Source organism: Amborella trichopoda, chromosome 7 (assembly GCF_054954075.1).
Source record: "Amborella trichopoda isolate Santa Cruz 75 chromosome 7, AtrichopodaSantaCruz75HAP2 v2.0, whole genome shotgun sequence".
Taxonomy (NCBI): domain Eukaryota; kingdom Viridiplantae; phylum Streptophyta; class Magnoliopsida; order Amborellales; family Amborellaceae; genus Amborella; species Amborella trichopoda.
In genome coordinates this window covers 29,559,639-29,571,710 of record NC_142342.1, presented here as the reverse complement: position 1 = coordinate 29,571,710, position 12,072 = coordinate 29,559,639, and the positions used below count along the sequence as shown (strand labels likewise).

At 36.3% G+C, this 12,072-nt stretch overlaps 1 protein-coding gene across 36 annotated transcripts in view; it reads right to left on the bottom strand.

Annotated features, from left to right (window-relative positions):
• Window positions 1–1,285: 1,285 nt before the first annotated feature.
• LOC105420545 (uncharacterized) overlaps window positions 1,286–12,072 on the bottom strand; it is a 32,420-nt gene continuing 21,633 nt past the window's right edge. For 19 of the 36 annotated variants that reach the window (XR_016059875.1, XR_016059879.1, XR_016059883.1 and 16 more), the window contains 2 exons: window positions 5,416–5,603; window positions 4,869–5,307 (listed from right to left, as the gene is read on the bottom strand). Coding sequence is in view for 2 of the 36 variants with exons in the window: in XM_088872774.1 (XP_088728900.1) it covers window positions 3,227–3,847; window positions 4,159–4,443 (906 nt within the window). In the remaining 34 variants the exon portion in view is untranslated. Of the gene's footprint in view, window positions 3,848–4,158; window positions 5,308–5,405; window positions 5,604–8,210; window positions 8,361–9,618; window positions 9,888–12,072 lie in introns of those variants that run through there. The other 17 variants (XR_016059878.1, XR_016059876.1, XR_016059874.1 and 14 more) reach the window with 8 other exon arrangements.

The following is a 12,072-nucleotide window of genomic DNA, read 5'->3' as shown; positions in this document are numbered from 1 at the left end:
AACACAAAAAAAAAAAAAAAAAAGCAACAATCTCATGGAGTCATCAACAGCCTCAGCTTGTGGATCTGTGAGAAGGAAGGGCATAGAGGGTTGAGAGAGAGGTAAGGGAGGCTTTCAGAGAGAGCAAGCAAGGCTTTGAGAGAGGGGCAGGGCTTTGTGAGAAGGTAAGACATAGAGAATTGCAAGAGAGGGGCAAGGGTGGCAAGAGGGCTTTGTGAGAAGGCAGAGCTTTGACAGACTTTGTGAGAAGGTAGGATGCAGAGGATTGCGAGAGAGGGGCAGGGGCTTTGTGAGAACACAGGACGCAGAGAGACATAAGGGTGACGGTTTTATTATTTGTCTGGTTTTTTGTGGTTTCAACCCTGCGGCAAACTCAAATGAAATATTATTTCAGACTTTATGAGAAGGTAGGACGTAGAGGATTGCGAGAGAGGGGCAGGGACTTTGTGAGAACACAGAACGCAAAGAGACATAAGGGTGACAGTTTTATTATTTGTTTGGTTTTTGGTGGTTTCAATCCTGCAGCAAACTCAAATGAAATATTATTTCAGACTTTGTGAGAAGGTAGGATGCAGAGGATTGCGAGAGAGGGGCAGGGGCTTTGTGAGAATACAAGACGCAGAGAGACAAAAGGGTGACGGTTTTATTATTTGCCTGGTTTTTTGTGGTTTCAACATTGCGGCAAACTCAAATGAAATATTATTTTAGACTTTGTGAGAAAGTAGGATGCAGAGGATTGCGAGAGAGGGGCAGGGGCTTTGTGAGAACACAGGACGCAGAGAGACATAAGGGTGACGGTTTTATTATTTGTCTGGTTTTTTGTGGTTTCAACCCTGCAGCAAACTCAAGTGAAATATTATTTCAGGTCAGAGGGAGTAATGGATCCTCGAGAACTTACTCTGCACCTTGTGGGATGGGGATTTCTTTTCACACAATTTGCTCCTTGGGGTGGTAAAATCCTTTCTAAGGAATAAGCTTTCATCAACTTTATGTATGAACCAAGCGTGCGTACCTGCATGTTTCATATGAAAGCTGTTTCATGATGCAAGTTTACTTTTCATATGACCCAAGCGTGTGTACCTGTATGTTTCATATAAAAACTGTTTCATGATGCAAGTTTTCATATGATCCAAATGAGCCCTAGGTATACCTACTCACCCTCACGCTAGGCATGTTGTCTGCTTGTTTGATAAGAGTGATGTCAATTCATGTCTTTTGTCCATTGTTTATTGTAACTGTTAGAGAATAGGGAGAAAGAAGGCTTACTTTGAGAATTTGTAGTTACGCACACAAAAGAGCTCAATTCAACTCAATTTCTTCACTCTACTTAAACAAAAACATAGTACATGTATATATAGACCATTTAGGAGCTTTCTACACTCTTTCTACACCATTCTAGTGAAGTTTTCCCTCGCATAACTTACAACCTATATGCTTGGACGAAATTAGAAGATTATATCAGAAAATTCTAGACTTCACTCATTCCCAATTCAAATTTGCATGCATTGCATGCTTTAGACTCCTCTCTTTCAATCTTGGGACTCTTCTCTCTCAATATTGGAAATCCTCTCTCTCAATATTGGAATTCATCTCTCTCAATCTTGGAATTGTGGTTTTGAAACTCTACACGATTCTTTTACATCATTCCAAAATTACCCTTAAAATAACTTTTCCAAAATGTTCCTTATATTTAAATCTAGGGAAAATATTTCCATGGACCCCATTTTCAACTTGCATTTCTTCTTGAACCCAAAACTTCAAAACCTATCTGGTAACCTTTCAAATAACTTTATCTATTTTTATCTCAACTTTTAACCCAAACAAGTTAAAAAAAACATCTTTTTTTAATACTCTCTCTCCTCACGTGTTTCACACTCTTTCCTCATGTGTTTTTCTCTCTAGACCGTCCAGGAGCTCAGCGGGAAACCTTACGTTGTGGCCGGAAACCTTGAGTTTTGGCTACAATCTTCATCAAAAACCTCTCTCTTCAGGTAGGCTAAAAATCCAATTGTTAATGGCGGCGGTCATAGGCTGCTCTGCTCTATATTCGAGGACCAATACGGTGGAAAATCAATTGTTTCATGGATTGAGATCTCATATGAAGGGATTCAACCTTTCATCCTCAGCTACAGCAAAAACAAGAACCTCGCCTTCATCTTTGAAAGAAGCTTTCTTGATTCATGGTTTTGATAGGCCTGAGTTGAAGAAGGTATTGACGAAAGGTGATACTAAATCTTCGCTAGTTTTGGAGGATGAAGTGATGGCGTTGCTGAATTTTCAAGATTATTTGGAAAGATACAGGGACTTCACAGAAAATGGTGATGGCCCTCCTTGCTGGTTTACTCCATTGGAGTGTGGTGCTCCCTACAAATCCCGATCAAAATTCTAGCTAAAATGGTGGAACTCCAAGCTTCTTTGGGTGTCTTATACTATAAGCCTTTTATGGGACACCTATACAGCAAATATATCACACAAGCAATAGGCTCGGCCAAAATTCCTTTGGCATTTCTTTTTCTTTTAACATGCATCTTGCCATATTCAAAACAATTCTATTCTTTCTTTGCCCCACACCATTTTGTTGTGGGGTGTAGGATGTGGTCATTTGGTGACAAATTCCATGTTCTTTACAAAATTTTTGGAAAGCATTAGAATTATATTCTCCACTTCTATTTGATCTTATCATTTTAATTTGAAAACCACTTTGTTTCTCCACAAAAGCTTTGAATTCGTTAAACGCTTCAAAAATCATGTTTTGCTACTATAATCATCAATAAAGGTTAGAATGTACTGACTTTTTCCATGTGAGATGGGCTCAAGTGGTTCACACACATCCGTATGCACAAGTTGGAGAGGTTTGTTTTCTTTTCTTGGTTTACCACTCTTGAAATTTTCTCAATGTTGCTTTCCCACAATGCACCCTTCACGTACTCCATTGTGTTGCTTTATCCATGGCAAACCATTCACCATTTTTGCTTTTGACAACAATTTCAAACCACCAAAATTAAGATGCCTAAAACGAAAATGCCATAACCATGAATCATCATTCAAAATAGATTTGAGGCATTTCACATTTTCACTTTTGATATTCATTGGAAACATTCTATTCTTAGTCATAATCACTTTGGCAATCAAATTGTTTCTTTGGCCCCTCAAGTAAAGGCTACCATTTTTCATAAAAATATTATAGCATTTTCTAATATTTGCTCCACACTCAAAATGGTATTTTTCATGTCCGGCACATAATATGCATCAGAAAAAATTGATGACTACCATTCTTCATTTTTATCAAAATTTTACTTTTGCCTTTTAAGGGTATTTTTGATAAGTCTCTAAATGTTACATGCCCATGACTTAATTCATTCAATTCCACAAACAATTCCTTTCTACCACACAAGTGATTGCTTGCACCAGTGTCTAGATACCAAATATCCATTTGATTATCATTCTTATCATTATAAACTAATAACAAAGTTGGTTCTCCTTCATCATTTTTCTTTTCAACAAAATTAGCTTTTTCAAATACATAATTTTGGGAATGGTATCTACACTTGGAACTATAATGGCCATACTTTTTACAATTATAACATTGAATTATAGATTTTCCATACCTTGAATGATTGTATGGCCTTGAAAAATTATCTCCTCCTCGACCTCTTTGAGCTTGTGGGTGGTTTTGATCTCTCACACCTCCATAGTTAAAGTTGCCTCTACCACATCCTCTCCTTTCATTGCCATGACCTCTTTGGCCTCTTCCTCTACGAGATTGTTCACTCTTTATCTTCACTGTAAGCTTTGTTTGTAGTGCATGCTCCAAAGAGCTTTGAGTTCTTTTTTGCAATCGTTGTTCCTGGGCTTGCAAGGTACCCATGAGTTGATCAATAATCATAGTCTCTAAATATTTTGATTATTCAATGGCTACAACAATGTGCTCATACTTACGATCTAGTGATCGTAGTATTTTCTCCATTACTCTTACACATCTATATTTTCTCAATTTCTTCTCACTTGGTTTACAACAACCAAGACCCTTGAGAAGTATTCCAAAATATTTTCGGATTCATTCATTTTCAATGCCTCAAACTCTACCCTAAGAGCTTAAAGGCGCACTTTTTTCACCGTTTCAACTCCTTTAAAAGAATTTTGAAGAATCTTTCATACCTTCTTTGAATTTTCAGCAGAATAAATTTTCTCAAAGCTGCTCTCATCAATTCCTTGGTACATAAGAAAGAGAGCTTTCTTGTCCAACCTTCTCGACTCCTTTAGCACACTTCTTTGATTTTGATCTAAAGCGGTTTCGTCTTGTGGGGTTGCCGGTTCTACATATCCCTTTTCAACAACATCCCAAGCATCTTGAGACCCCAACAATGCCTTCATTTGAATATTCCAATTCTCATAGTTATCTTTGGTGAGAAGTGGAATTTTTGGTTGGATCAAGAGGGCCATTCTTAAGCACTTTGTCTCTGATACCAGTTGTAGAGAATAGGGAGGAAGAAGACTTACTTTGAGAATTTGTAATTATGCACACAAAAGAGCTCAATTCAACTCAATTTCTTCACTCTACTTAAAAAAAAACATAATACATGTATATATAGATCACTTAGGAGCTTTCTAGACTCTTTCTATACCATTCTAGTGAAGTTTTCCCTCTCATAACTTACAACCTACATGCTTGGATGAAATTATAAGATTATATAAGAAAATTCTAGGCTTCACTCATTCCTAATTCAAATTTGCATGCATTGCATGCTTTGGACTCCTCTCTCTCAATCTTGGAACTCTTCTCTCTCAATATTGGAATTCCTCTCTCTCAATATTGGAATTCATCTCTCTCAATCTTGGAATTGTGGTTTTGGAACTCTACACAATTCTTTTACATCATTTCAAAACTACCCTTAAAATAACTTTTTCAAAATGTCCCTTACATTTAAATCTAATATCCAAAATACCCTTGAACATAATCAAAGCTTATTTTTAACAGTAACATCCAAACATCTTTTGATTTCTCTCAAAATTTAGAAACATTCCTAATAGAACCGCAAAAAGAGAGAGAGAGAGAGAGAGAGAGAGAGAGAGAGAGCGTATTTTGTGGGGACAACCTTTATTTGCTCTCGAAGTTAGTTGACATGGTATGTTTCCTACTCACGGGCAGTCGGTGTCCCACAGTTATATTACATATGTTGCATTTGACTTGCATTCTTTATCTCAAGGTTGCATGCCAGTTCTCGACCTACAGTCCAAAGCTTATTCATCTTTTTCGGAGTCACTGCAGAAGAAGAAATCAGGTCGAACTCTGCCTTTGATAATCACCTGGCAAATGATATCACTAAAGCTAGTTATATATATTTCAAAAAGTATGTTTTGTCATAATAAAATACAAAAGGAGAAAGATTCATTGCTATTAGTACATCTTTATACCCTTAGTTGATCCGAAAGCAACAGTTCCACACTAAGAGTATAGGGTCTAGGTCATCCTCACATCTTCAATCTTACTTTCTCAATAAGCTCTCTTCGGAGAATCTTTCCAGATGCTGATTTTGGTGCACTTTTTTCACAAAGGTCACCCTCCGCAATCTTTTGAATGATGCAATCACGACATTGATCAACTGGCCACACATGCAATCATCTAAATATAAGTGCTCACATTGATGTACCGCATTTATCCGACATCCATAATGAATGCACAAATGTGTGTGCGCGTGTGTGTGCACATTTGTGTATGGAGAGGACTCACACGTGGCATAAATTCAAACGTCCACCAATGAATCCTAAGGGGTCCAAAGTTATTAACCCATTGCCTCGTGAATTGGAGATCTTCATCTCAGCCCTTGGTTTCTAAGTTTTAACCATAGTTATGCTTTATGCATGTATAGTTGCATGTTTTCCGACATGCAGAACATTTGGGGAGTCTGCGCACTCTATACATGCAGGTGTAGAGAAAAACATACAAACACATATCAAGTGGAACTACATGCATCGCATTCATGACTAGAAGTCTGCATGCACCTGATCACACGATATTTTTATGTGAAAAAGTAGAATAAGAATTTGAAATTCGAAGTAACTTGTTTATCTGCTTTGGTACAAATTACTGGACATCTTTTTTAGTGAGGGAGCTTCCTTGGGAGCGATACACATATGCAATAGAAACCTCCCCTGCTTCTGCATTAGGAAAACTGCAGTAGGAAAAACTCACACACTAGGAACAAATTAATAAACTAGTAATCAAACTTTAATAGCCCTGAGATGGCACCACTCTCTGCTCCCCATTTCCCCCATAATGAGATAAAATAAAACTCAAACCCATCAGTGATAAATGTTTTCTCTACTTCTTTTCAATAGGAACTGCAACTTACGGGATGACAACAACATCCAGTATTTCAGGATCAGAAAGAAGCAGTCCCTCAATCTCCACATGTGCAACTTAGAAAAGGATCACGACATCAACAACTTATGTCTTACAAAAATATGCATTTACCATTTACAAACTAGCCAGGAAAAAGATGGATGATGAGCCAAAAACAGAGAAGATCTCGATAAGATAAAAAATGAATGAGATGTCTCCACTCTAGTATATTCTACAAACTAAACTACAGGATCAAGCTCATCTCTTATGCCCAAGAGCAACGGCAAAGAGGAAGATAAAGCATTGTTATAACTGTACCACAAGAATGTTCACAATAACCAATGTGATTATAGATGTATATGTACCCAACTTATTTTTATTTTACATCAATACCCATATTATTCACTATTAAGGGCCTTGTCCTAGATAAATGCTTAGTCCGAAAATTGCTTGGACCATACTGATCACACATTGTAAAGCCAATCTAAAACTTACATTTTATGTTGTTTCCGATATGTCATGAGCAGCAGAACAAGTAATGTGACAAAGAGATTCCAAAGCTCTTTTATTTTTTCTATTTTTTGGTTTTGGTGGGCGGGAGGCAGAGGAGGCGAGAGTGAAAAAGAAACACATTACGAAAGATGCGGGAGCCACGGTTTTACAAAGACGACACACCTTCTATTGCCCTCACGTCTGCCAGATGATTGGCCATTCATGGGACATGCTGAAAAGTGATTGGCATAGCTTGACAAAGAACATGAATTTCATTCATGAAGTTCTCTAATATCCAAGGGGGGTGCAACCTCCCCCTTGGCCCATTGAAATTTCATTCATGATGTTCTCTAATATCCAAGGGAGGTGCAACCTCCCCGTTGGCCCATTGAATAACATTTAAGGAGTCTCCTTCAACTTGGAGAGAGCAAGTGAAGGATATACAAACTAAGTGCACCCCTATGAGAAGGACCAATGCTTCAGCCCAATTGGGCCCCATCTATGCACTGCGAACAAACCCCTAGGATCCCTAATGGCAACCTCAACATCTGATGCACCCAGATTACCTATGCAGCTCCCATCAAAATTTTCAATAATTATAGAAAACTTGAAACTTTTATTATCTTTTATAATTCAATATACTAAAATAACACGACAATACTCTGCAAATACAAAGAAACAAAGGAAAAATTAAAGGCAAATGATCACACAAATATGCAATCATCACTTTCCCTTTGGAACAGAACACTACTCTAAAATATAAATATCAGATACATTCGCCCTCTAAATTCATGAAACTTGAGAGACTACCACCTCTCATCCCTCTAATGATATTTAGAAGTTATACAACAGAATGCAGAGCCATGTAGAATTTCTACTAACAATGCGAAGACCTCCTAGAAAGCCCACCCAGAATTTCAAGATTCTAGTTTCTTGATTGCTGCAAACAAACCCCCAAAACCAGCTGGAACTGGTTTTCCTTTAGCAAAGCCATGAGAATTTATCTTGAGAAGGTTTAAATTGAATTCTGATGACCTATGATGCTTAGCGCACCTTACAAACTAAAACATCTGATGAGAATCAGAGATGCAAGGGAATTGTGGGGTATGCTTCTACCCCTCATTAGCATATAGAGAGAAAGGGTATCTCTGTTCCCAGTAAATCAGAAAATGGAATCACTATCAGAGGAAGGATGTGCTTGGGTGTATGAGACAGTATTCCTAATAACAAATAACATGCAAAGATGAGAGATTTGTCCTTTAACATAAAGCAGGACTTTTGGGAGCTTAATTTAATTATATATCATTCAGCTGGATCTCATCATTGCTTTTGGCATAATGAGCCATTTTTTAAAAGAAGTCTGATGAAGTCATACCATGATGTATATCAACACTTATCCAGAGTGTGATATGTGCTTAAACTCACATCTCGTACTGGGATTACACATAAGTATTCTGGTCGGGCTGTATAACAAATAAGGGATCCAAAACAGAGTCCTGCATAACTTTAGAAATAATATTGCACCCTAAAAATGAGAAAAAGAATCAGCTTCCACATAAAGAGAATTCTGCACTAGCAGAGCATGGAATATAATGCAGCCGTTGAAAGTTTAGTATGAAACCAATAATCTCATTCACAAGTGTATAACTAAGTTTTACATTGAAAAATGTTATTCCGAATAGCATCTAAAATAAAGAAAACAATTTAACTTAACAAATATTATAAACAGGTCAAGTCATGGTTGACAGAATATTATGATTGTGAGCATAACTAGGAGTACCCATCACTGAGAGAAATTTATCAACCTGAAAGCAAGCTGAGAATGAATGATATGCATAAACCAAAGCTTTAGGGTTTTACAATTTGTATTCATTTTTTATGTCCGTCTTCGTCCTAAGGGATATTTCATTCATTATTGTTTTTTACAATTCTACAACCCTAGAGGTATGTTGGCCACAGCTAATATGAAAGAAATATCATTTTCGTCCTTCTCAGACTATTTTCTCTTTAACAGCACAACCTCTAGGAGAAAATTACATACAGTGGAAATAATAGTTTCCAATAGCATATATCTCAAGACCTGGAAAACTAACTTGGAGCTAGAGAATCTGTCAACAAAGTACATGCTAGTATATATGCCATAAATTGGAAATAGAGACCACAACTTTAAAAGACGTCCGCAACTCATAATTCCTCTTGCGCATGAGATGATTAAGGTCTTTCATTTTTCGGTTTGTGCAGGTCAGTGGTTAGGGCATTGATGGCTACAACAAAATTTCCAAGGCTCGACTTCGAGCCAGACTACCCAGAATAAAGAGAAGGAACTTAAAAGCTTATCCAAGCAACTCGCTTCCTTCACAAGATATAGTTAACAATATCCAGCTCTCAGGATAAGAAGATAGCAGTGAATTGTAGAGGTAATTTACATCACTCGTACAAGAAACATAGAGACCATCGACATTATTTCTTTTCATGGCTAGGAATCATGTCATATTGATATTCCATACTTAGGATACCGATAAATGATAGAAGGTATTGTATACTATATGAGAAATTCAATCATATATCGTATGCATTGCATGTATAATACAGTACAGGGACCAGTCATCTACTGCCCATTCGCATCGACAGATAGTAGACATGTGTCGTTGCATTGATGCACTTACAAGCGAACACTAGCTCATTTGTACCATCTGTTGCAGAGAACTGACAGAGAATGACTGTTCTCTGCAGCATATATTACACAAGGAATATTTATAAAACATTTTCCTATGATAGGTTACCTGAAATGCTTTGTACTTGATAAGCTGTCTAATTCTATCAACGAAAAAAATCTCCCTTCATCATCAAAATATCCAGGATCCCCCATAAGAAGCCATCCCTCTTGACCATTGTGGACTTGGTGGCCTGTGAATTTTTGAAGTAACTTGCCAAAATATTTAGCCAAGGTCGATGAGTTACTTGAGTCAGTTTAAACCAGTATGCCGGGACTGGCCTTGGCCAGGGCGAGTTACTCGGCGCAGTCCTAACTTGGCTGAGTCGACCAAAGGCCCTAAATAAATGTTAAAAATATAGGAAAAGATATTGCAAAATAAAAAAAGTAGTAAAAGTAAAATAAAATCGAAAACAACTTTAAAAAATTAAAATAAACTTAAAACAGTTTAGAAAATATTGGATTTTAAAAAAAAATGATTTACAGTTAGGGAGCAGAAAAATAGCTCGTGATCGGCCAACTTACCGAAGCAGAATCTGGGAAAAGAAAACAATGGAAGCTGTTTATTTTATCTTCTTTTATTTTTGTCAATCAACAAGAAAGATCAGAAGGGCTTCAGTCAAGTAACATGAAGGTGCAAACAAACATGCAAAACCAAAACAAAAGAAAAAGACGCAATAGACATACATAATATAAAGTTAGAGACGGAGAAAGTCTTGATTGAAAGAGTTCCCTGAAGACCCTTCGGAGTGAGGAAATGTGCCTAATTCCCGTGCACGTGATATCATAATACCACCACCTTTTCCTGTGTCTTAAAAGTTTCCCATGAGATATTAACAAATCTCTGAGGGGCAGTCTTTTTCTTGTCAAGCCTATCTAATGCCAATGGGAAAATGTCCTTCAAAGCAGTGTTTGCAAAACCGGCATGTTAGAATTGGAACCGGGTGGTTAGATCCCTACCGGTGGGGTGGCGACTCCTGTTAGGGCCGGTTTTGGGAGTCTACTCAGTAGCTGGTGAGCTCCAAAAAATTTGGGTACAAAAACTTGCCGGTTAACCCCTGAACCTACGGTTTTTTAGCAAAACCAGCCGGTTTCTGCTAACGGGACGGGTTAGCATATATAACGTCCGATATAATGTAAATAATGGTAGAGTAGTAAATAACGGCCGTTATTTGGAAACCGAGGCCGTTATTTGTAGCAGCCATTCTAAAATCCAAACTTTCACTTTTTTTATCCATTATCGTACCTTTTTTTTTTTTTTTCTTTTTTCATGATTTATTGCTGTAAATCACTATCTATAATCTATAAAACAAAAAATTTGGATTGAAACATCGAAAAACAAGAGTTTCTTGGATCGAAAGGTTTTTGAAAATTTCCGCCATTCTTTCAATAATTTCTTCAATACCTAATGGTTCTTAAAGAAATTTGGTGGTTTTGATAGATAATTGAATTATTCATCAAATTTATGTTTCAATTTGTTCAGAAAACCAAATATTATAGGTTGATTTTGGCCTGAAATGTTGTTCAAAGAATCTGTATTCGATCAAAAAACACAGTTTTTTTATCTATTTATTTATCCTTTTTTATTAAATTGAGTTGTGGATTTTTATGATCAATGCTTGATCACTCAAATAAAATAGGTATCTCTATTTATGATTGATTAAATGCTTTTATATGAATTTTTTTGTTGCACTATATCATGAAATTAAATTAAATTAAAATACCGAATATTTTTTTTGATGAATATAGAACGTGTTTTTCTATTTTGCTTAATAAAATTATTTTTAATAGAATTATTATTTTATTAATAAAATTATGTTTTTTGATGAATATGGGAAGTGTTTTTTATTTTTTTTAATAAAATTATTTTTTTTGATAAAATTATTTTTTTAATGAAATTGATTCTTGTTTTTGATAAGTGCATGATAATGTCGCTCGATTTTTTTTAATTATGTTTTTTAAAGTGCATGATGTAGTTTTATTTCTAATGATGGAAATGAGACATTTTGTTTGTTTAAGTGCATGTAAATATTTTGGTTGCCTTACGTTCAATGGAACACTACACCATCATCTTGTATGTGCATGATTAGTCCGATTCTGATTCGAATTTGTGAAAAGACCTTGTGAAAAACTGGAAAAAAAACCTTAAGATGCAATAGAAGCACAAGGGCATAAGCACACTCACCTCAACATCAAAAGAGACACAAATGCCTACAATATGAATGGTGGTTCCTAACAAGGCCCTGGTTTTTCATAATATCAATGATGAAAATTGTAGAAGAAAATGTCCTCTTCATGCAATTAATTATAAAAAAAAGAAACAAAAACCATTGATGCATGTGGCTAGCCTAGAATTCGATTTCTTTTCTGGGATTTTCTAGGATAAACATCACCCGTTTTCCAATACGTTCATTAGAACCCCAAAGTCCTGCCCTTCTTGTTACTTTACGTACACGTTATATATCCCAACGTATATGTGACAAAGAGAGCGTTTTAGTAAAATTTCCTCACTAAAATTTAAAAT